The following is a 26,060-nucleotide window of genomic DNA, read 5'->3' on the forward strand; positions in this document are numbered from 1 at the left end:
TGGATTGCTGATAACCCATGGTAGTAAGATCTTTGTGCCATGAGCTGGTGATTTAAGGAAGACACTGTTGAGAGAGTGCCATGATACCATGTGGCCCGGACATCCAAAATGGTAGCACACTTTGTCCTTACTGAAGCAGTGGTACTTTTGGCCGCACATGGGTGATAATGTGGTTGACTATACCCGAACTTATCTCACTTTTCAACAAAACAAGGTGGAGCTGAGAAAGATTATAGGGCTGTTGGAGCTCCTACCAATACTATCCAAACAGTGGGAGAGTGTCTCACTATACTTCATCACCAACCTGCCCAGAATGGGAGATGCAGGGTCTATACTTGTTGTTATAGACAAGTTTTCAAAGTATGGTACATTCATAGTCGCACCAAAGTACTATTTAGAAGAGGACACAAGACAGTTGTTTTTCACAAATATTGTGAAAAATTGGGGTATTCCCTAAGACATTGTTAGTGACCGAGACTCAAGATTCACTGGCAACTTCTCGATAGAACTTTTTAGAATCCTTGGCTTATAGCTTGAAATCTCTTCGAGTTATCACCCACAGATAGATGGACAAACGGAGAGATTCAATGGGCTACTAGAAGAGTACTTGCACCACTTCGTCAATGCCAACCATAAGAATTGGGTGCAACTACTTGATGTGGCTTAGTTCTGTTTCAACATCCAAAAAATATCAATAACTAGTAGGAGCCCTTTTGAACTTGTTACAGGCCAGCAGCCACTGTTACCTCACACAGTGGATGAGCCGTACAAAGGAAAAAATCCCACGGTGTACATCTTCGCCAGAGAATGGAGACAGAGTGCAGAGATTGCCCGAGCCTATGTGGAGAAATCTTATAAGCGGATGAAGAAGTGGGCAGATCAAGTGAGAAGACTGCAGCACTTCAACATAGGTGACTTGGTGCTTGTTAAGCTCAATCTTGAATTGGCCAGGTCACTACGAGGATGAGATAGGAGACTACTTCACAAATATAAAAGACTAGTCCCCATCTTGGCCAAAGTCGGGAAGGCCTCTTACATAATTGACCCTCTGACTTGGATGAAAGTGCATCCTGTGTTTCATGTTAGCTGCCTGAAGCCATTCAACGTCAACACTAACGATCTGAGCAAAACTCAGTCAAACTGAGCTGATTCAAAGAAAGTGCAACCTAACAGACGTGAAGTTGAAGATATCCTTGCAAATAGAGAGTTCATATCCTCAAGGAAGAAGAAGCAGGAGTTCCTAGTGAAGTGGAAAGGCCTTGGTGATTAAGAAATCAGTTGGATTTCTACGAAAGATATGTAACCATTCGTGGACAAAGTTGAAGTGTACCTAGCGTCAAAGTTTACAAGGACGTCAACCGCATAAGTGGGGGAGCATCACGAGCCTAGTTTGTTCAGGGCATTATGCTTGCCTATGACTGCTTGTCTTGTGTGTTTGGGATGAATTTCCATAATGTAAATGCTAGTGTAGGTAGGCCTGGCAAAACGGGCGGGCGGGCTGGGTTTGGTCGGGTCACTAATGGGCCGGGTCATAAACGAGTCGATGTTAAACGGATCACACACATGCCAACCCTAACCCGCTCGTTTAATAAACGGGCGGGTAACAGGTCACCCGTTTAAAAAAATATAATTTTTTATTTTAAATTTTCATATAAAATGACATTTAAAAAAAAAAACTGCATTATATTTATTAATTTCTAAATAAAAAGAACATAAAATGTAAAAAAATAATACATCCCTTTAATGAATACATTTTTAAAAAAATGTAAAATTAAGAAAAACAAACACCTCTAAAAATATTAAATTTGCATAATACATGTATAAAATATTTATATATAAATCTAAATTTAAATGAGTCCCACAATATTTACATACAAAGCTAAATGTAAAATATTTAATAAGTTCATTCATCATTCATATTTTTTTAATTCATGCATTATGCATAACACATGAATCAAATATTCAAGTCCCACAATCAAAACGTAATCTTAAAAAATATAATAGTTAAATATTTAGAAACAAAACCAAATTTAAATGAGTTCCATAAAAATTCACAAGATTACAATTTTTAAAACACAACAAAAAAACTTAATTAGCCCTGATTGTTTGTAGAAGCTTCTCTCAAATCATTAATCAAAAGATTTTCAAATTTGACTTCTAATTGTTCAGCTTCTTCTCTTTCTTCACTTGGATCCACTGCAATGAAAAAATAAATAGATAACAAATAAGAAACAATAACAATTGACAAAGGATATGAAAGTAAATAAAATGTAATTATTGAAATTATTGAAATAATATTGGCAAACTCAAAAGAAAAATGCATACTTACATAACCAAACAACCAATTTCGAGTTGTTATCAATGCTTATGCATTTTCCAGCAAAAGTGATCTTCGATATTTGTTAAGAACTTGGGCTCCAATGCTGAATGCAGATTCTGATGCAACGCTTGTGATAGGAATAGTAAGTACATCATGCGCCATAAGAGATAAATCAGGATATCGAAATCAATTATCTTTCCAATACCGCAATATATCCATTTCAGCATATTCCACACGATTTAGCCTGGGCTCTTCCAAATATAAATTTAATTGAGATTTTTCTGTAGTAGCACAATATTGGCTTTCATAAAATTCAAATTCCTGTCATATATTAGAATAGAAAAAAAAACAATATAAATATAACAGCTAAAAATAATGTATAAAATAAGAAATGAAAAATTAAAAAATATAAATGAAGTTACCGAAAGCTCATCTCTAATGAGATTGTCACTACCACCAGTACCCCCAGTAGATAGAGCAGTAGATTCCAAAGAAGATTTTGATTTGTTTGCATAATCTTGGAATAGAGAGTACAACTTCTGATGAAGGAGATCTAGCTTTTGCCGAGAAGTGGAGGAATCAATTTTTGAGTAACAAAATTTGACAAATTGAAGCTTGTAACGAGGATCAAGAACAATTGCAAATGCCAAAATGACACTATAACACTTCCAATATTTATCGAACTTCTATTTCATTTTTGCAGCCATACCATTAACAATGCAGTCTGGATTTTCCATTGTTTCAAGTAAATGCAATTGAATTTTTCATATATTTGAAAAATATAAATTAGATGTAGGATAATCCGAACCCGAGAAGAGTTTTGTCATGTCGTAAAATGGCTTCAAGAAATTGCAAGTGACCTCAGCTCTATTCCACTCTTCATTTGACGGACAATACTTGTAATTTGCATCAAGTAAAGCATAATGAATTAAAGCCTGTCGATATATGAGTGCACTTTCTATCATCGTGAAAGTTGAATTCCACCTAGTTGGTACATCCAAGCGCAAAAATATTGAAGCAAGTATACCAACTTGTTTAATGCATTCTTCAAACTTAAGTTTTCTACCTTCTTAACCCTTAATGTACTTGACACTTTCTCTAATGTTATACACAACACGTTCAATCACTTTTAAGCCTTCTTGAACAATAAGATTCAAAACATGAGCACAACACCTTACATGAAAATATTCACCGCCACTTACTAAAGGTGCTTGCAAAGACAATTGACTTGATAGAATATCTTGCATACTATCATTAGCAGTTGCATTATCCAATGTGATGGAAAATATTTTCCTATCAATACCCCATTCCTTCAATACATTAAATGTTTTTTCTGACAAAGCAACTCTAGAATGTGGGGGTGGCATTGAGAAAAGTTAATGATCTTACTATGCAAAACCCAATTTTCATCCACAAAATGAGCTGTAATACATAAATATCCTTCAGTCATAAGAGAAGACCAACAATCAGAAGTCAAACACACTCTACCAAAAACACTCTATAGTGTAAGTTTAAGTTTTTCCTTCTCCCTTTTATGTATTTTCAAAACATCGGCCTTAGCAGTGTTCCTAGCAATTGGTTTAGCATCAGGATTAAGATATTTATGCACATCTCGATTTCCTTCATGCTCAACCCATGAAAAAGGATAGCAATGTTTTATTACGGCAATTGCCATCTTCTCATGATAAACATCTTGCTTAATTTTTTTCGCATGAAGTTTGGTTTCATAATCCATATGCATCTGCTTCACATCATAGTTATCACATAATGGACAACTATTAATGTGGCGTCTCAAATTTGCCATCCCATGGGTTGAAGCATTAGCAACATATTCAGCCCCACATTTTTTACATTTTGCCTTCTGTTTTCCATCAACATCTATAGGTAACAAATAGAATTCATCCTAAGCAGTTGATGTCTTTCTACGTTGTCTCTTTTTGCTAGTGCCATCATTGATAGAAGAATTGTTCTTTTCAGATTTATATGAAGATGGAGTAATATTACACTACTCATCATCAAAATCCAAGTATATGGTGTCCATTATTTGCAATTTGTATTCTTCCAAACAAAGAATAATATATTTGGACACGTTGGGTGTCTTGGGCTTTCGCACCAGACTAATTCCCTAACAAAGAAAAATTGTTAAGACTAAGGAAAATAGTAAAATAAAGAAAATAATGAAAATTTTATACAACAAACACAAATCTGCATTTTATAAAAATTATTAACTAAAAAACCATTAGTTTTTTTGTATAAATATATATGCATGGAAGGAAGCTGCTACAAAAATGGAATCAGGATAATATTATTGGGAAGTCTAGTAGTAGCAGTATGCATGTGTGTATGTGTCTGTGTGTGTGAAAGAGAGAGACAACTAATTATTCTTTTATTTTTTGTAGGGGAAACACAATAAACATTTATCTACTATTTATTCATCACGAATCCATGAAACCAATAGCCAACAGTAGTCCATTACACACCTAAATCAAACAAAAATTAGGCATGTTATACTAAGGATTGAAGATCTATTGTGGACAAAGCCCCAAACACATGAAAAAGTAGAGTCCTTCAATTTGGATGCATCGTTACTGTCATAAGAGTCATCACTCATTAACTTACTTCACTAAATAAACTATGGAAAAAATTGAGAAATCTATTGTGCAAAAATATATAATGAAAAGGGATATCAAAGTAAACATTCTAATTTCTAAAGCATGCATTTTGAGTTTTTAGATAAAGTTTAGAAATATGACAAAAAATAGATAAAAATACTAAAATATCTTACCTCCACGGCTCCACCTCTGGTCGGCTGGTCCTCTGCGTTTGTGGATTGTGAGGGAGCTTAATCTTACCGTGGAGCAGCTGGACGCTGGAGGTATGGAGAAGTGGTCTGTGGAGCTGGGGGGGGGGATTGACGCTTGTGGCAGTGGTCCGTGGTGCCTGGAGGAGACGACAACTCGATCTGATCAAGGTGTGGAGGATCGTTCGCAGGAGACGATGATTGGCAAGTCCGGCACGTAACAGCGCACTAGTCACCAGAGGAGAGGAAAGGAGACTGAGGACTGCCGGACTGGAGAGGAGAGCTGGAGAGGATTGACAATCTGAGAGACAAAGAGAGTGAGAGTTGAGAGCCGAGAGGTCAGAGACGACCTAGACGAGGAGATTGGAGAGTGGAGACTAGAGAGGCGCGGCGCGGGTTAGGGTTAGGGAGTCGGGAACTTTACTTAGCTTTAGGGTTTTTCTTTTTAAGTGTGTGTGATTGTGAACCGTGAGGCGTGAAGGGGGGCTGAACTGAGAAGGGCTGAAGTAGCGAATTAACGGGTCACCCACCGGGTGACTCACCCAAACCCACTTAACTCGTTTATAAACTGGTTGACTCGTGACCCGCCCAATTGTTAAATGGGTTAACTTTCTCAAACCCGAACCTATTTTAAACGGGCGGGTCCGGGTGGCTCGATGGGTTATGACCCGTTTTTCTAGGCCTAAGTGTAGGTTTATTTTCTACTAGCTGTTTCTCTGTATGCCAAATAAGGCAGTATGACGACTCGGCCACTTTGATGTTTCCTAGTGTCAGGATGATATTTGCATATAAAGCTCTTTAGAAAAGGGTGAGTATTCATCAATCTTATAAAACTTATTAGCTATTGTCAATGTGTTTAGCTTACTTGTTTCTCTTGCTGAACACACAATGTCAACGGAGGTGTTGTTAATAAATTACGTTGCTTCAATATTTAATGCTTGCTTGCCACTACTTTCATAACTTTTTACTACTTCCACTACTATTTGATTGAATGCTAATAAATATTGGTAAATGATAGGATGACTTGTTAAGTAAAAGCGTTTTAACTAGTGCCACATGATGCTTTTATAAAGGTGTGAAAATAGTTTGCCCATGACACATTGGGCTTATAACCATTGTTGTTTTGGGACGGTTTGGCTAACTTCCCTGTTTTTCCGGTATTTTGGAAAAGAAAAGCCTTCCCGCGCAGGCACCAGGCGCGTCCAACTATCCAAGCCACGAACGCTTGTCCCGCAGGCCACGAACGCTCGTACCGAAGGCCACATCCAAACCACCTAACTTCCCTATCCTCAGTGGCATCCCTTACCCAGCACTAAAACAAAACACTGTCACTCCCTCAAACATTCCAAAATACCCATTGACCCCACTGTCCCGTGGACCACCTCCATGACTCGGCAACGCCGAAATGGCAGTCGTCCGAAGCTGTAGCGGACTTTGTCCGAATGAGAATGGTTGAGGTTGAAACCAATCACGTTACATTTTTAACTCATATTTTCGGTTGTTCTGATTTTCCACCAGAAGCGGTTTGTCTTGGAGCTTCAGTGCATGGTTTGATTGCGAACAATGTCATGATGAGCATGGCCCTCATCGACTTGCACTTGAAGTGTGGTCGTATGAATCTCGCACGATTCGTGTTTGATGACATGCATGTGAAGAATTCGGTTTCTTGGAACACAACGATTGATGAGTATATGAGAAATGGGAGAGTTGATGATGCAATCATGCTGTTTGCTGAAATGCCGCAGAAAAACACTATTTCCTACACTATTTTGGTTGGTGGACTTGTCAAGAAAGGTCAATTTGAGCTTGCGCTGGAATGGTTTTGGCACAATGCGGATGTCGGGGGTGGAGGCTCATTAACTGATGTGTTTTCTCAAACCGGATGTATTGGGTTGGCTTATTAAGTTTTTTGAGAATATCCACATGAAGCTTGGTCACATGCAACTCTATGTGGGATTTGTGGCAAATGATTATGCAGAGGGGGTTATGGAATTCTTTGATATGATCCAGAAGGAGGGATTCAAGCCAAATGAAGTCAAATTTGCAGGAACTCTTATTGCTTGTAGCGATGCTGAGTTAGTCGATAAAGGTCCGTAGTTCTACAAGATCAAGACAAGCAGTGGCAGATCTGGAAATCAAGGTTAGGGAGCTCCAAATTATATGCATAAAAAATTTATTAGGAAAATTTTTATATGTTTATAACTGTTGTAGCTTTCATTGTGTTTTAGCTAAATTATCTACTCTATTAATATGCAAGAATTTAAAAAAGAAGAGTTTCATTAGCATGTTCAGACATTTTTTAAAGGTTGTAAATTCAAATTAATCTTGACATGAGTTTATTTACAATTTAAAACCTTTTCCTGTACTAAATATCAAATATGGGTTTCTATATTTGTACATCACGTGATTCTTAAAAAAATATGGCATGTGGTAAAGACACCATGCCTAGTGCATGAATAAAGAAAATGGAGGGATAATTAAATTAGGGCCACAATAAGCCAATAGCCCAACCCATTTATGTGTTTCAGCCTTCTGGCCATGACTGCTTTGAGAATTGGAAACTTTACCAAATACCAAGCTCAACAGAGGGAGATCTCACAAGCACAGCGTTAAAAATATGTATAGCTACTTAGTGTCGAAAAGGATTGTTGGAGGTCTTGGGAATTAATAATTAATTCAACACTCACCAGCAGTGAGTCAGAGCAGCCCGTTGCAATTGAGCTCTTTGCGTAGGATGAAGATTGAAATTTGAGGAGACCTAAACTAAGACGAAGATGTATGCCTATGTTATCATCGAGTCATAATAATTTGCATCAATAATCGATAATCACTCCTCATCGCCCTATAATCCACAAGATATTTCTGCATATGTTAAGATGGATTCTAGGGTTCATGTAAGATGTAGTGTGCCACTTTGAGCTAGGTATTTACTAATTGGTCAAATTAAAATTTAACAATGTGCATTGACAAATAAAAACTTGACCCAAAACACATATTTGCATGTGAGTTTGAGAAATTTAAAAGCCTTGCTCGAAAGATCAAAAGTCTTCAAATCAATTAAAAATTCATCAATCTTTTTCTTCTTTCTCTATCTAGTCTAAAACTCACCATAAATTCCATTAAGTTGACTTTATGTGGTGGGTGGTGCCAACAATTCACTAGTGGCTAGAAACCTCAAGGAAATTGTGATATATAGATGAGTTAAGTTTGATGAATTTGCATTAATTGTTTGGAGTTATTTGGTTTTGAATTGGCAATAGCTTTAAATCCATTGGGTTTCCGTATGTTGTATTGCTTTCTTACACAAACATTGAGTCGTCTCTCCAAGCAATAAATGAAGCCTTTCTGTGCCTTTATAATTGGAATATCCACTCAAAATTTCCACTTCCGCATACATCTTCCAATCTTTTCCAACAATTAATACTTTTCCTGGCCTCTACTTACACTCATCATCTGCCATTCCTTCAATACAATTCAGTCCAATCTCTTTCCAGCTCCTCCCTAATTAAATTAATCAAAATAAATACTCACTAGAGCTTGCCAGCAGTGGCAAAGGAGCAATTAGCACTGGTGATGCTGATCATGGTGGCTTAGCCTTCAGTCTCCATTGGAACTCTTGATCTCTTCCATACTAATATCACAACATATCCTCCGTTGTACCCGTCTCCCTTGCCTTTGGGCAATGAGGGTTGAGACCTGAGGTGAAGGCTATAGGGCCGTGTTGGCTTAACAAGACTTACGAATCTTTTTTTGATGATAACAAATCAAGGGAATTTAACATGTTTTGGTTAAAGTGATGATGTTTCAAGAGTCAAGTATTAGAGTTCAAAATCAAGTGATCACAAGTGTTATGGGAGCCTACATTCTAAAGACAAGTGATCAAAAGAAAGCTCAAACAATCAAAGAAAGACAAATCTTATGAAAGCTTAAAGAATATTGAAGCTCAAGACGAGATGGACTCAAAGAAAGACATACATGAAGACTTCGTGTTTAGAAAGTTTTTAAGTCTTAAGAAAGTCTTATGTAAGTACTTCAATTAAAAGTCAATATGGATGCCTTGAAGCTTATTAGGATTAATTATTGACTTAGAGTCCAAATTTTGAAAACCCCAGAAAATATTTTCAAAAGTCTCAAAACAATCTGGCAAGTAAAAGCTCACAAAAGTTTTTAAAACAAACATAAAGCATGATTTTTTATTTGTCTAGGCGACTGACCCATTCTCATCAGGCGACTGACATTTATGTTGAATTAATTTTCAGAAGACAGAATAGGCCCAGTCAACTGACCTAGGCGACTGACCCCATTTTGACTTTGATATTTCGCTGAAATTCAAAGTTCAGGCGATTGACCCTGATGAGTCCAATCGACTAAACTTCGTAACGGCTATTTTTTAATAGCGAATAAAAGTTTCCAAATTAGATTTCTTGGACCCCAATGTTTGTAAAAATTTGGGAAATACTCAAAGTAACTTAGGAAACACAAAATAGATGCTTTTTAACTCTATAAATACATGGCAAACTAAAAGATTATACACAACTACATACAACCAAGAATTACAATCAGCAAATCAAAGCTATATTGCTCTTACTCTTCAAAAACTCTCTTGCTCACACATTCTTGTTGAAGTATTACTGAGTTTCTGTTGATACATTCACACGGTTCTTGTGTTCTTACTAAGATTTTTCAATGCAAAGAAGAACCCGGTGATTAATTTCTTGAGCTTCAAATTCATTCTTTATTGATATTTAAATTGAAGTATATTAGCTGTGCTTAATCTTGTACTGATCAGCTCTGTTTTGAGAGTGTCTTTGTACACAAGAATTGTTCTTGTTTTTGTTGTTTTGATGGTTCAAGATTGTTGAATCGTTGGATTACCGAGCGTGGGGTATCGTTTGGAGAGGAGGGCTCCATCCTACTTGAAGGAGTGTGTAAACGGTTTGCTCCGCCCGGTTAAAGAAGTGGTATAGTGTAATCCTTGGGTGGTGTACCTAAGGCGAGGACGTAGGCGGGTATAGGCGAACCTCGTAAAAATCTCGGTGTCACTCTCTTCCCTATTCTCTTTAAATTTCAGCACATATAAACTATGTGGATGCTTATTTTAATTGCTGGAAATTATTTTGTGATTGGGAATTGCTGAAACCTTAAAAAGGGGAGTACGTTGATTAAATCTTGCGGAAACCTTCTAAGGGAGTATGTTCATTATATAGGCCATTCATCAGCTACATTCCAATATCAAAATCCGAATCTTGGAGCTTGCTAGAATTGTTGTAGTATTTCACATTGTGAAGCTTATCTTGATTGATTGAATTGACTTATTGAGTTTTAATTTTGATTATTGAAAGAAGCATTAAATTGCAAAGCATTCAAGTTCATTCATAAAGTTTTAAATTAAATTGTGTCTTGGTTGAACTTGTAATTTAAAATCAAACCTTACATGTGTGATTGCTGAAACTAAAAAGAGTTGATAAAGAATTAATAAAAGGAGTTCAAAGAAAGTTTTAAAACCCAATTCACCCGTCCTCTTGTGAGTACACCTTAGTTTTTCAATTGGTATCAGAGCGAGGTTGTAGTAAATCTTAATCTAGAAGCTACACAAAGATCCCTATGGCATACCTAGGCGTATCTCCCTTTGCTGAGGGTCTGTAGAGACCTGGAAAATATATACATAATAAAAGAAATAAAGAAAAATGAATTTTGGCTAAGGCAGGAGGAAAACCAGTGACGGTTTTCTGGAGGAGCCAGAAAATCGGTGATGGTTTTGGGTTTTAACCGCAGCTGGGCAAAGGTAAAACGGTGAATTTTGGGCCGATTAATAGAAAACCGGCGACGGTCTTCTGAGAAGCCAGGAAAACCGTCGACGGTTTTGGTTTCAGTGCTGAAAGTATAAAAGTAACCCAAGAGTCATTTGTTAAACATAAAAATAAAAACTCTCTCTTACTCTCAAGAATCCCATGGCCCCCTTACCTTCTTCCTTCGATCCTGGTTCCTTTAAAGCCCGGATTGACGATTAGGAACCACCATAGGATTCCTGGGAAGATTCTCTACATCATAGACGGAGCGAAATTTCAATTTGGGGTTCTAGGGCACCATCACAAAATCGAGGTAAGGGTGTTATTTAAGTATTTATGGGTTGTTTATCTAAATTATGGGATGAATAGACTTAGAAATGTAAATATGAATATAGTTGTGGGGCTGAATTAAGGAATTTGAATTTTGTGTAATACAGGGTTATGGTGTAAATGCTGCAGGCATGAGTTAGGATTGGGCGAGTATTTTCCAGGAAATAAGGTAAAAATAGTAATACTCGTTTGGTTGACATTCTGGGAAATTTTAGTTGATTGACTGGGGAACATGCGTGTATAATTTCAAGGCGTAGAAATTATGAATGCCGCAAGCGTAAGATAGAGAAACAGTAAGTAGAGCTTAGATAGTCAGGTAAGGGAAAATATGTTATACTAGATAATTTAGAAATTTTACCAGTATAGCACAGTACTTGAATATGAGTTACAAAGTATGGTTTTAAACTAAATAAAGCATGGAAATTATACAGTATTATAGTTTATATTTATAGAGAGTTGTATTTAATTGTGTGGCATGAAAAAAATACTGAAACGTTTATAGAATTTTATATAGATTTACAGACTTGTAATTATATAGTTTTTACAGAGTTATGAAATACAATTTATACAATTTTATTTATAGAGCTACAGCTATACAAAATTACAATTTACATGGTTTTACAAAACTAAGATTTTACTGACTTTTACAGTACCATGTTTATACAGTAATTTACAGTACCATGTTTATACAGCATTTTACAGAACCATGACTATACAAAATGTTTTATAGAATCATGATTGTATAGAGTTTTACAATACCATGATATACAAAGCATAGAACCATAACATACATGTTATACAAAAATACAGATTATACAGAATTACAGAAATTTATAGCGTCATGGTTAATACAGATGATACAGAATTATGGTAAGACAGATAGATCTTATATAGAAATAGTATTATATAGTATCTGACCCTGATGGAACAGAGCAGTTTACAGAGCACGATACCGTAGCTATACAGCAGAGAAAGTGCAACCATACGTCTCAGATAGAGTATAGTACAGCCGATTGTGCCACAGGTAGGGTAGAGGACTCCCTGGCGTCCGAACCACGTGGAGTGGGGCCTTTCGTGCTATAGGCATATACAGATGCAGACAGTTAGGCTGACATTGGAGGACCAACCAGTGTCTAGCCCCGCCTACGAGCCGCACAACCCAGTCATGAGGGGTTAAATCATGGCATATAGCCATCCAAGGAAGTTTTCAGAGTTATATATATATATATATATATATATATATATATATATATATAATACGCAGAAAACAGAGATTACATATTATTGTTAGAAGTACTATTGAATAGAGAACTTAGAATCATGTATTTTAAAATGACATAAATGTAAGTTTTATATACAATCACTTTTTAATGATATTCCATGTATAGTTTAATTAAAGGTATTACTATGTGCTTAAACTCATATGTCACACACTGGTAATAACATGTTTTTCCTTACTGAAAGGTGTCTCACCCTAGCATCATAATTATTTCAGGTAACCTAGAGAGGCGTGCAAGCCGGCTCAGAGATAGAGGAGGCGGCTGAGTCGGCGTATTTTTGGGGTGAGTTTTGGGCTATGTGGTAGAGCCCACAGTATTTTTGAGGAGTTTTGAGGAAAGGATGTATATGTGTGTATGTATATATAGATAGGTCTGTAGAACTTTGGTATTGTGTATTTTGGGTTATGTTTTGGATGTTATGTTTTTCCGCTGCATAGGTAAATTATAGGAATGACACAGGTTACCACGACGTCTACTTTGGGCCGTGAAGATGATAGATGCTTATTTACAGGGTATCAGGGATTATGTTAAATAGCTTGACAGATAATAAATAAACAAAAAAAAAAAAAAAAAAGGATAGGAATTTTGGGTTGTTATAGGATCAATCCTCAACTAGACCTCCTATCTTTTGTGGTATTAACTACACCCTTTGGAAACAAAGAATGAGAATTTACTTACAAACTATGGATTGGAAAGCATGGGAAGTTGTCACACAAGGTGACCTTATCCCCACTAAAATTGTGGATGGTAAAGAAATACCTAAGGAGGAAAAAGAGATGACTGACAATGACCATAAGATGTTGCAAGCAAATTCAAGTGCTATGAATGCATTATATTGTGCTCTTGATGTAAATGAATTCAATACGGTTATGGCATGTAAATCAACCAAAGAAATATGGGAAAAATTAGAGGTAACCTATGTAGGAACAATTGATATTAGAGATAGTAGAATTGACATGCTCACATGTGAGGCTTTTAGGATGAACCCGGATGAGACTATTACTAGTATGTACACTAGGTTTACCCATATAATAAACTCCCTCAATGCTTTAGGGAAAAATTACTCAACTTATGAGATGATTCGAAAAATCCTTAGAGGACTTCCTCCAATATGGGAACCTAAGGTCATTGCTATAACAAAAGAAAGAAACTTGAAAATACTTCCTTAGATGAATTAATTGGATCTTTTCTCACTTATGAGATGCCTATGAATGAAAGAAATACTAAAAATAACAAACAAAATAAATCAATAGCTCTTAAAGCTGCAAAAGAAAGCTCTAGTGAAGAAGAAGATGAAAACGAATTAGACGATGATGAAATAGTATTACTCACTAGGAGACTTGGAAAGTTCTTTAAAAGAAATAAGAAATTTTCTAGAAAATTCAGAAGCTCAAAATCTGAAAAAGGAGAAACAAGCAAAGAGGAAACTAAAAATGAACCTCCTACATGTTACAATTGCAAAAAGATTGTCCACAGCTCAAGAAGGAAAAGAAGAAGAAGAAGAAGGCAATGAGAGCTACTAAATGGGATAACACAAGCTCAAGTGAATTGGAGAGTGAATCAAGTGAGCAAGAAGTGGCAAACATCTGCTTCATGGCAAAAGATGATGAGGTAAACTCCTATTCTAGCTCATTTGAAGAGTCTAGTGATGAATCTTGTAATGACAAATGTGAAAGTATGTCTTCATATAGAGAAATTCAGGCTGAGTTGTTTGCGTTACATAATAGGTTCATAAAAGTATCTAAAAGAAACATAGCTTTAAAAGAACAAAATGAAACACTTAAAAATCAACTAGAAACTTCAAAATCAGTTGAAAAAGAAAAAGAATCACACATTGTTGATCTCATGAAGAAAATAAACAAGATGCCTCAAGATTTGGTAAAACTTCAAGTAAATGGTGAAAGCAAGAAAGAGTTAGAAATAAAAGACCGTAAAAGTAAAATTGAGGATAAGGATAAAATCATCTACATTTTTACAAAAAGGAAAAGAGAACTTTGAAAAGTTGATTGAAACCCAAAAAATGTCATTAGACTAAGAAGGAATTGGATATAATGGAATTGAGAACAAAAATTGTTGGCCTTACAAGGCTTAAAATCTTATTATCTTGTTTTGATGCTAACAAACAAGTGAAATTTAATGTATTTGTGTGAGTAATGATATTTCAGGGTTCATATATGTGAAAGTAAGGCCAAAGTGCCCACGAGGATCAAATATGATGGAAGCAAGGTCAAAATGCTCACAAGGATCAAATGAAGCTTAAATGAGCCAAGACATGAATTACTTGTTGAAGAAATATGAGGACATGAATGAGTTGTTGAAAGCCAAGGTATATTAAAGTCAAAAGAGCTAAAGAAAGGCAAAGTAAGAAAGCTCAAAGAATATGGAAGTTTGAAGAAAAGATGGATTCAATCCAAGGACAAAGCATGAAGACTCAAGAATTTAGAATGTTAATATTTTAGAAGTCTCATGTAAGTGCTTTAATATTTAAAATATCGTTTGAAATATTTTGAAGCTCTTAGGTTAACTTCTTAGACCTAGATACTTTTTAAAATACCTGAAAAATATTTTTATAAGGTCAAAAATTATTTTAAAAAAGGTTAGAATCATTTTTTGAATAAAAAGCACCGAAAAGAGTTTTCCCAAATGCTGTCAGTTTTTATACAGCCGCATTGAGGTGAATTTTTCTGTATCAAAAACTCATTATTTTAAAGAGTTGTCAACATGGAAGTTGTAGGATTTTCTCTTAGCTTTCTTTTGACACCAAGAACACCTAATTTGGAGTTATACAGAAAAAGTTATGACCAAAACACTGAAACGGGGTCACTGCTGTCAAACATTTAAAAACTGTTCAACAGACAAATTTTTAAAATTCTAATGTTTTAAATTATAGCTGTTTGAACCTTAAATATTCTAATAAATAGGGAAATTCTTTAAGGAAACTTTTGCAAGTTTGAAAGCCTATAAATACATGGTTTTGTAAAACAAAAATAAAATGCTAAGAATTAAAAAATCTGTTTTGAGAAGCTGAAAGTACTCTTGTTCTTCCTAAGTTCTCTTGCTCACTCATTGAAAAATTCTTTTGCTGAGAATTCTGAAGTGCTGATCATTCTTTCTTTGAATTCCTACTGCTAATCCTCTTCTAAGAAGGATATTGGTGAATTCTACACTTGAGCTTCATTCTATTTTCTATTGATATTTTACATTGAAGTATATAGTGCTAAAATTGTACTAACTTGCTCTTTGAGAGAGTATACTTGTACGCAGATTTTATCTTGTGTTTCTTGTAGTTCATTGACGTTCTAAGGTGTTTGGATCGTTGGCTAAGTAAGGGGATATTGCTTAGAGAGGCGGACTCTAGCGTATGTAAGGAGTGACCGAACGAGGGAATATCGTTTGGAGAAGGTCGGCTCTAGCCTTAACCAAGGAATGTTGTAATTGGTTTTGTTCCACCCGTCAACGGAACAGGTTTAGTGAATCCTTTGGTGGTTTGCTAAAGGCGAGGACGTAGGCTGGGTATAAGCCGAACCTCGTAAAAATCTCCATCTCACTCTCTCTTTCCCTATTCTTTATTTTCAGTTCATATACAACTGCGTGGATGATTTAAATATCTAAATTATACATACTACGCATATTTGGAAATCAAGTAAACTTAAAGTCCAATTTTGATTTGGGTTGCGGAAACCGAAAGGGAGTACGTTGGTTACACCATATCTTGCGGAAACCATACGGGAGTACGTTATTTGGTTAACACCCCAAAGATAAATTTACCAAGAGTTTATTTGAATTCTAAATATTTGGAAAGAGTGATTGGATTTATTTATACAGGGCTTTACTTCAGCAAGCATAAATTATAATTCATAATCACAGGGCTTATATAAACAAACAAACTATCTCAAGATCTTATATTACCAAAGTGATGAATACTTTATATCTTGGTTTGGTTGTTTGTTGTTTAACTTGTGCTTGGCAAATAAATTGATTGTGTGGTTTGAAGATTGTGTTTAATTGATTGGATAAAAGAACTAAGTTTTTGATTGATTAAAGAATTAAAAAATAAGTTAAGAATTGGTTAAAAGAAATAAAAGAAGTTTAAGGTATTTTAAAAGGAATCAAAAGAAATTTTTAGAATCCAATTCACCCCCCCTCTTGGGAAGCTATTCCTAATTTCAAAAATAAAAAGAATCTATATATGAGATACTTTGTAAAGGAATCAAAGTATTATGCAAGCACATCTTCCACAAATATCTATAAACACACTACGTGCTTCTTGTGTAAGAAAAAGGGACATATAAAATTTGAATGCCCATTCAAAAGAAAAAATGTTAAAGTCAAGAAAGTATGGAAAGTCAAAGAAAATAAATCTGAAATAAAAAGACCTAAGAAGGTTTGGGTACCTAAAAATAACACGTTGAACCCTTCTTGTAGGTTTGCTTTAGGATAACCCCATCAAAAGAAAAATGGTACTTGGACAACGGGTGTTCAAGGAACATGATCGGAGATAAATCCAAATTCACCTCACTAATGCAAAAAGATGGTGGATATGTCACGTTCGGCGACAATACTAAGGTAAAATTATTGGAATTGGGAAAATAGGTAAAGAACCTTCTTTGACCATTGATGATGTGTTGTTGGTAGATGGGTTGAAACATAATCTTTTAAGTATAAGTCAATTAAGTGATAAAAGATTTGCCATAATCTTCAAAGAAGACAAATGTATTGTTGAAAATAGAGAAAAACATAATGTTTTATTCACCGCTAAAAGAGTTGATAACGTGTATTGCATAAATTTTGAAAATCTAAAATCTCAATATATTACATGCTTAGCAGCCATGAATGAAACAAGTTGGCTATGACATAGAAGATTAGGACATGTTAGTATGGACTTACTATCAAAATTAGTTAAAAAGAACTTAGTTAGAGGACTACCAAGCTCTAAGTTTGTAAAGGATAAAATATGTGATGCTTGTCAATTGGGAAAGCAAACTAAGTCCAACTTTAAGAAGGAGAAACATATTTCCACTAGCAGACCCTTAGAGCTTATCCACTTAGATTTATTTGGCCCTAGAACACAAAGTCTAGGAGGAAAGAAATATGCTTTCGTCATTGTTGATGACTACTCTAGGTTTACATGGGTACTCTTCTTAGCCTCAAAAGATGAAGCTTGCAATATGTTGATAAACTTGTGTAAAAGACTTCAAAATGAAAAAGGATATAGTGTTTTAAATATCAGGAGTGATCAAGGAAGAGAATTCAATAATAAAGATGTTGATAAATTCTGCAATGAACATGGAATAAAACACAACTTTTTAGCACCCAGAACTCCACAACAAAATGGAGTTGTTGAAAGAAAGAATAGATCCCTTCAAGAAATGGCTAGGACCATGTTAAATGAACACAAGTTACCTAAGTACTTTTGAGTTGAAGCGGTTAATACCGCATGTTATGTAATGAATAGAGTTTCCATAAGATTAATCTTAAATAAAACCCCCTATGAATTATGGAAAGGAAGAAGGCCTAACATAGCTTACTTTCATGTATTTGGATGCAAGTGCTTTGTACCAAATGTCAAAGATAACTTAGGGAAATTTGATGCAAAATCAGATGAAGGAATCTTGATAGGGTATGCGTTAAATAGTAAAGCATTTAAAATCTATAATAAAAGAACAACCACAATTATAGAATCATGTAACCTTTGATGAAGTAAATCCATTTACGCAAGCAATTGATATTGAAGAAGTTAAAACCGATGCTACACAAAAACTAGAAGACTTAGAAATCATAGAAGTGAAAGAAGAGAAAAATGAAGTAACTCCAAATGATGATTCTACTGAAAATTCTAAGTTACCTAAAGAATGGAAATTTGTAAGAAATCATCCAAAAGATCAAATCATAGGAGAACTATCACGAGGAGTATCAACTAGATCTTCATTGAAAAACCTATGTAATCATTATGCATTTCTATCTCAAGAAGAACCTAAGAACATTGAAGAAGCGTTAAGTGATGATTCATGAATAGTAGCAGTGCAAGAAAAATTAAATCAGTTTGAAATAAATAGAGTATGAAAATTAGTTCCTAGTCCCGATGATCATTCAATAATTGGAACAAGATGGGTATTTAGGAATAAATAGGATGAAAATGGTATTGTAGTAAGAAATAAGGCAAGACTCGTGACTCAAGGATATAATCAAGAAGAAGGAATAGACTACGATGAAACATTTGCTTCCATAGCAAGAATGGAAGCCATGAGAATGTTATTAGCTAATGCATCTCACTAAGAATTTAAATTATATCAAATGGATGTAAAAAGTGTTTTTTTAAAATAGATTTATACATGAAGAAGTCTATGTGGCACAACCTCTTGGTTTTGAGGATATAAAAAACCCTGATCACGTATTTAGATTAACAAAAGCCTTATATGGGTTAAAACAAGCTCCTGGAGCTTGGTATGAGAAGTTGAGTGGATTCTTACTAGAAAATGGATTTTCAAGAGGAAAGGCGGACAACACCTTGTTCATTAAATCTAAAAAAAAAGATATACTTATCATACAAATCTATGTTGATGATATTATATTTGGTGCTACAAACGAAGATTTGTGTAAGAATTTTGCAAAATGTATGCAAGAGCAATTTGAAATGAGTATGATGGGAGAGTTAAATTACTTCCTAGGACTACAAATCAAGCAAGCTAAAAATGGAACATTTATAAATTAATCAAAATATATAAATGACATGTTTAAAAAGTTTGACATGAAAGGAATAAGTCTATGGGAACACTAATGAGTACTTCCATAAGTCTTGAGAAGGATGAAAAGGGAAAACCAGTTGACATGAAATACTATCGAGGTATGATAGGTAGTCTGCTATACTTGATAGCTAGTAGACCAAATATAATGTTTAGTGTATATATGTGCGCCCGTTTTCAATTAGCCCCTAAGGAATCTCACCAGATAGCGGTAAAAAATGTTGTGCCGGGCACCCCACTTGTGTCAAACACCAATACTACAGCTATTGCTATTGAATATATATAAGAAACTAAAGCAATGTAGAAACTGATAATAAAACATAAAAAAGAACAAGACAAGAAATTAACGAGGTTCGGTATAGAATTACCTACGTCCTTGGGCGCCGATGATCAATCCACTACTTTTTGATAAAGTACAACTTTGAGGTGTGTTTTACAAATGAAGAGTTGAGCTCTTTCTATAGCTTCAACCTCAAGTCCAAAAAATACTTCTCTCCAATGTGTGACAAATAATACAAAAAATTCAAAACAACTTTTTATACCAATGTGGGACAAAAAAATAATAAATCTCCACCTTGACAATAAATTCAACAAATTTTTCAGTCATCAACATTTTCTAGAGTTCCACATCATCGGCGCCTTCCAAAAATACTCAGACTTGCAAGATATTGATCAAGTCCAAACAATGTTTGAACTTAATTGTTGTCACAATCTTGGTCAACATATCTGCAGGATTTTCAGTTGTAGCAATCTTTTAAAGAAGTATTTTGTCTCCATCAATAATATCCTGCATAAAATGAAACCGAACGTCGATGTGCTTCGTTTGTGCATGATAGACTTGGTTCTTTGCCAAATGAATAGCACTCTGGCTATCACAGAACACAACAATGTGCATCTGAACAACTCCCAAATTTTCAAGTAAACCCTGCAACCAAATAGCTTCCTTAACAGCCTCTGAAGTTGCCATGTACTTTGCTTTTGTTGTAGACAAGACAATGATAGACTGTAAGGTAGACCCCCAACTCACTGGACCATTAGAAAATGTAAAAACATATCCAGTAGTTGATCGACGTTTATCTAAATCACCTGCAAAATTAGAATCCATATATCTAACAACACGTTGATCAATAGTATGATTTTTCTCAAATACTATACCAACATCAATCGTATTCATAATATATCTCAAAATCCATTTCACAGCTTGCCAATCTCCTTTACCCGGATCATGCATATACCTGCTCACCATACTAACAGCTTGTGAAATATCAGGTCTAGTACAAACCATTGCATACATTAGACTACCAACAACACTTGCATAACGAACCTGTGACATATACTTACGTTCCTTATCTGATTTAGGAGATAAAGCCGCAATAAGTTTGAAATGAGGAGCAAGAAGAGTGTTTACTAGTTTTGACTGCTCAGACATGCCAAAACTCTGTACTACCTTCTTCAAATACTGTTTTTGTGACAAACTAACTCTTTCTCTCATTCTGTCTCTGCGAATCTTCATGCCGAGTATCTTCTTTGCTTCATCAAGATTTTTCATCTTAAACTCTTGATTTAATTGACTTTTCAACTTGTTGATTTCTTCCCTATTCTTTGAAGCTATCAACATATCATCAACATACAAGAGTAAATATATAAAAGATTCATTTTTTAGTCTGCGAAAATAAACACAATGATCATGTTTATTTCTGATGTACTTCTGACCCATCATAAACTGATGAAATCGTTTGTACCACTGTCTTGGACACTTTTTTAAACCATACAACGATTTACCTAGTTTACATACCCAATTTTCTTTTCGAGCAACCTGAAATTCATCTGGTTGAGTCATGTAGATTTCCTCTTCTAAATCACCATGTAAAAATGCAGTTTTTACATCGAGCTGAACTAGTTCAAGATCAAATTGTGCTACTAAAGCCAACAAAATTCGAATGGAAGAATGTCTAACAACTTGAGAAAATACCTCATTATAATCAATGCCTTCCTTTTGTGTGTAGCCCTTAGCTACCAATCTAGCTTTGAAGTGAACATTATTTGCATTTGGAAATCCTTCTTTCTTTACATAAACCCATTTGCAACCAATTGCTTTCTTACCCTTGGGCAGCTGGGTTAGTTCCCAAGTCTGATTCTGATGAAGAGACTGCATTTCTTCATCCATCGCTCTTTTCCACTTGTCTGATTCAGAGTTCCTAATTGCTTCTTTGAAAGTGTAAGGAATATTATCATCCACAACTAGAAGTGCATATGCCCCATATCAGTATACCGAGCAGGTTTTCGAATTTCTCGTCTTGGCCTCTGAGAAACAATTGATTCTTGTTGTTGTGAAGATTCTTGAATTGAAATCTCTTTTTCTTGTACACTATTCCCCACCATAACTGGAGAGTTACCTTGTGTAGTCTCATTTCTCATTGGGTTTCCCAAAATTGTCTCAACCTCCACCAGTTGTTGAGTACCACTGGTCTTCTCTTCAATTCATGACTCCTTGTGTATTGTTTTCTTCATCATCGCAAGTTCATCAAAAGTCACATCCCTGCTTAAAATCATTTTTTTCGTTTCTAGACACCAAAGACGGTATCCTTTAACTCCTGCACTTATCCCCAAAAATATTGCTTTCTTGGCTCTTGAATCTAACTTAGATTCTTTAACATGATAATAAGCCATAGTACCAAATACATGTAAAGGATCATAATCACTAGTAGGCTTTCCAGACCATACCTCATAGGGTGTTTTTCCCCCTATTGTAGATGATGGTAGATGATTGATGAGATGACACGCATATCTAATAGCCTCAGCCCAAAACCTTTTGTCTAACCCAGCATTAGACAACATACATCGAACTTTCTCCAGTAAAGTCTGATTCATACGCTCTACCACCCCATTCTGCTATGGTGTATCTCGAACTGTGAAGTGTCGAGCAATACCTTCATCCTGACATACCTTCATAAACGGGTCACTCATGTATTCACCACCATTATCCGATCTGAGCCATTTAATCTTTCTGCTAGTTTGAGTTTCAACTAATTTTTTCCACTTAAGAAAAATATCACACTTCATTTTTATGCTTCATAGAATACACCCAAACTCTTTTGGAAAAATCATCAACAAAAGTGACAAAATAATATATACCACCCAACGAAGTCGTTTTTGTGGGCCCCCATACATCTGTATGGATGTAGTCTAAAATACCTTCAGTCTGGTGGATCATAGTGCCAAATTTCACTCTAGTTTGTTTTCCCAGAATGCAATGCTCACAAAATTCAAGTTTGCACACCTTTGCACCCTTTAACAAGCCTTGCTTAGCTAATTGTTGTAAAATTTTTTTTCCTGCATGTGCTAATCGCATATGCCATAACCTGGTTGTATCTGAACCTGCATCTTTCTTAGAAACAATAGCGGCTGAGCCAATGATATAATACAAGTTATTTTTCCTTATTCCTTTCATCACCACCAGCGCACCTGATTTAATCTTTAAGGTTCTATCTTTCAAAGTGATAGTGAACCCTTTAGATTCTAAGGCACCCAATGAAATCAGATTCTTCTTTAGGCTTGGAACATACCTAACATCAGTCAAGGTCTTAATAGTTCCATCTTGACATTTCAACTGTATTGATCTTATTCTAGTTGTTTTACAAATATTACAATTTCCCATAAAAGCAACCCCACCATCTAATTCTTCAAAATTAAAAAACTATTCCCTATTGGGACATATGTGATAGGAACAACTAGAATCCAAAATCCACTCACCAAAATAATGTGACAAAGATGTTCCAACAAGAGAAAAATCTGACTCACTTCCATCATATTGGTTATATTGGCATTAGAATGTGCTTTGCCCTTATTCTTCTGCTGTAATTTAGGGCAATCTTTCTTCCAATGCCCTCTCTCATGACAAAAGGCGCATTCATCTTTAGCAGGTCTCCCACGAGATTTACTCCTCTCATGAGATTTACTCATCCTTCCAGGCATACGACTCTGAGAACGTCCCCTTATTGTTAGTGCTTCTGCTGTTTCCTTATGGACCCTCTGATCCTTCTTTCTGCATTCAGTACTAATCAATGCAGTACAAACAACATCATAAGTAATTTTATCTTTCCCATACAATAAAGTGGTGGTCAAATGTTCATACTCATCAGGGAGAGAATTTAGTAACAATATGACTTTATCCTCATCTTTCACCTTTTCATCCAAATTTAAAAAATCGGCCAAAATTTTATTAAAAGCATTTATGTGGTAATTAATCAAAATACCTGGTTGATACTGGAAGCGAAACAATTTCTTTTTCAAATAGAGCCGATTTTCTAAACTCTTGATCATAAATGTATCTTCCAATGTCTTCCACAATTTCTTTGCAGATGTCTCCCTCATAACACAATATTTCTGATTTTTAGCGAGACATAGACGAATCGTACCACATGCCTAACGATTGATCTTTTCCCAATCTCTGTCACCCTTATCTACTGGTTTATTATCCAAAGCAATATCTAGTTTTTGGTGATACAAGATGTCCATCACCTCACATTGTCGTATACCAAAATTTTTGGTACCATCAAATTTCTCCACCTAAAACCGAGCATTAGCTATCGCCTTCGATGATAATATTGAAGCCGAAGGGGTTGGAGTTCGTGTGGACAAAGTTTCTTCTACTGCTATACTAGTTTCTGCCATCTTCTATATATTCAATAGCAACCAACAAAGCAAAAGGCATAGGATGAATAGTACATACCAACTGTGTCTATTCTGTTTTATCCTATGAAATTCCATTTTGACCAGGCCGACCTCCAGGGAGCGACTGAGCCGCAATGGTCTCTGAGCACTCGCTTAGACAAGGTCTTTCTTAATCATCAAACGTGGAATCAAGGATCCTAACAGAGGAACACCTCCGTATCAACACTATTCAACCTAGCTCTGATACCAATTGTTGTACCGGGCACCCCACTTGTGTCAAACACCAATACTACAACTATTACTATTGAATATATATAAGAAACTAAAGCAATGCAGAAACTAATAATAAAACAAAAAAAAGAACAAGACAAGAAATTAACGAGGTTTGGTATAGAATTACCTACGTCATCGGGCGCCGACGATCAATCCACTACTTCTTGACAAAGTACAACTTTGAGGTGTGTTTTACAAATGGAGAGTTGAACTCTTTATATAGCTTCAACCTCAAGTCCAAAAAACACTTTCTCCAATGTGGGACAAATAATACAAAAAATTCAAAACAACTTTTTATACCAATGTGGAACTATTCTACCAATGTGGGACAAAAAAAAGAAAAAAAGAAGAACCTTAAGATATTTGATAGGCACTATTGACTTAGGTCTATGATATCCTAAGGACACTGGCTTCGAGATGATTAGTTATTCGGATGCTGATTTTGCTGGATGTAAGATTGATAGAAAAAGTACAAGTGGAACTTGTCACTTTCTAGGATTGTCTCTCGTCTCTTGGTTCTCTGAGAAAAAAAACTCCGTAGCCTTATCTACTACTGAAGTTGAGTATGTAACAACAGGTGGTTGCCGTGCACAAACACTGTACATGAAACAACAATTAAAAGACTATAATTTAGAGTACTCAGCTATACCTATAAAGTGTGATAATACTAGTGCTATAAATATTTCCAAAATCTTATATCACACTCAAGAACCATGCATGTAGACATAAGACATCATTTCCTAAGATATCATGTGCAAAAAGAAGATATATTACTTGAATTTGTGAATACAAATGACCAATGGGTGGATATTTTCACCAAACCTCTTCCAGAAGATAGGTTTATATCAATAAGAAGAGAACTTGACCTATTACATAGTGGGGAAGTTGTTTAGGAAGGATACATAATGAGTGAAAAGTGTTTGTTTGAAAGTTTGGTGAGGTCAGGCGACTGAGCCTGAGACCCCAGTCGATTGACAAGCTACTGACTTGTAAAAAATAAAATTTGCTAATTGTCAGGCGATTGACCTCAGGACCCCAGGCGACTGGAGGGACGGGATTTTAAATACTCCTCAATGCAAAACCTTAACTTTTCATATTCCAATCAATAGACCCTGTTCATCACTCACTCGAAATTTCTTCTCATTGATCTCCTTCGAGTCTAAATCTCAAAGTCCTCCGATCAAAGTAAGAAAATCATCTTCCTACAACACCTACCCACGATTCCTAGGGTTTTAAACATTCAGTTATTCTCCTTTGAAAGCAAAATGCCCCAAACAAAGACTAAGGCAAATTGCGGTGCGACTTTGGGGAAGGATGACGAAAAGGGGGAGAATTTTTGAGCAAAATACAAAAATTTATTATAAAATACCTTTTGAATTTTAAGTCGAAAGTGGGAAAATTTTTTGTCAAAGGGGAGTATTTAAATCACAATTAAGCTTATTAAATAATTTTACATTGCTTATTTTATGTTTATGCTTATTGTGAGAGGGAGCTTTATCAAGGCTACCTCATTTTGCTCCTTGTTTGTCATCATAAAAAATGGGGAGATTGTTGGCCTAATAAGACTTAATCTCCCCCTTTTTGATGATGACAAACCAAGACATCTGATTGTACTTTTAAGTGTATGTACAAGTATTTCAATAAAAAAGCACAATGAAAGATGAAAAATGGAAAACCATGAAGAATACAAGCATATCAAAGATGGCTATTGAAGTAAAGTTTGGATGAAGATCAAACTTAAGGATATGAAGACCCAGTTAGTTTATATTGAGTATTGTAAACTAGGTTTCATGTAAGTACTTCTCAATTGGTCTTTATTTATGAAACTATTAGGTTAATTACTTGGACCTA

General features: G+C 35.3%; 1 protein-coding gene and 1 long non-coding RNA gene across 2 annotated transcripts; one reads left to right on the plus strand and one right to left on the minus strand.

Moving 5' to 3' along the window:
- Positions 1–997: 997 nt before the first annotated feature.
- Positions 998–3,687, minus strand: LOC131148345 (zinc finger BED domain-containing protein RICESLEEPER 1-like). The gene is made up of 4 exons (XM_058098060.1): positions 3,407–3,687; positions 3,181–3,304; positions 2,743–3,006; positions 998–1,120 (listed from the first exon to the last, which is right to left on the minus strand). Exons 1-4 carry the CDS (start codon positions 3,685–3,687, stop codon positions 998–1,000), a joined length of 792 nt encoding a protein of 263 aa, XP_057954043.1.
- A 2,626-nt stretch (positions 3,688–6,313) lies between these two features.
- Positions 6,314–12,938, plus strand: LOC131147695 (uncharacterized). Its single transcript, XR_009134896.1, has 2 exons — positions 6,314–7,260; positions 12,735–12,938. It is a non-coding gene; the product is annotated as an uncharacterized LOC131147695 (long non-coding RNA).
- Positions 12,939–26,060: the final 13,122 nt, after the last annotated feature.

Source organism: Malania oleifera, chromosome 2 (genome assembly GCF_029873635.1).
Source record: "Malania oleifera isolate guangnan ecotype guangnan chromosome 2, ASM2987363v1, whole genome shotgun sequence".
In the NCBI taxonomy this organism is placed as follows: Eukaryota; Viridiplantae; Streptophyta; class Magnoliopsida; order Santalales; family Ximeniaceae; genus Malania; species Malania oleifera.

What these genes read in the sequence shown, in the direction of transcription:
- LOC131148345 (XM_058098060.1), bottom strand. Translation starts at nt 3,687, where the DNA reads ATGCCACCCCCACATTCTAGAGTTGCTTTGTCAGAAAAAACATTTAAT. An exon ending in AACATTAGAGAAAGTGTCAA is followed by an intron (nt 3,305 to 3,406) that starts GTACATTAAGGG and finishes TGTACCAACTAG; the next exon opens with GTGGAATTCAACTTTCACGA. An exon ending in AAGAGTGGAATAGAGCTGAG is followed by an intron (nt 3,007 to 3,180) that starts GTCACTTGCAAT and finishes AAAATGAAATAG; the next exon opens with AAGTTCGATAAATATTGGAA.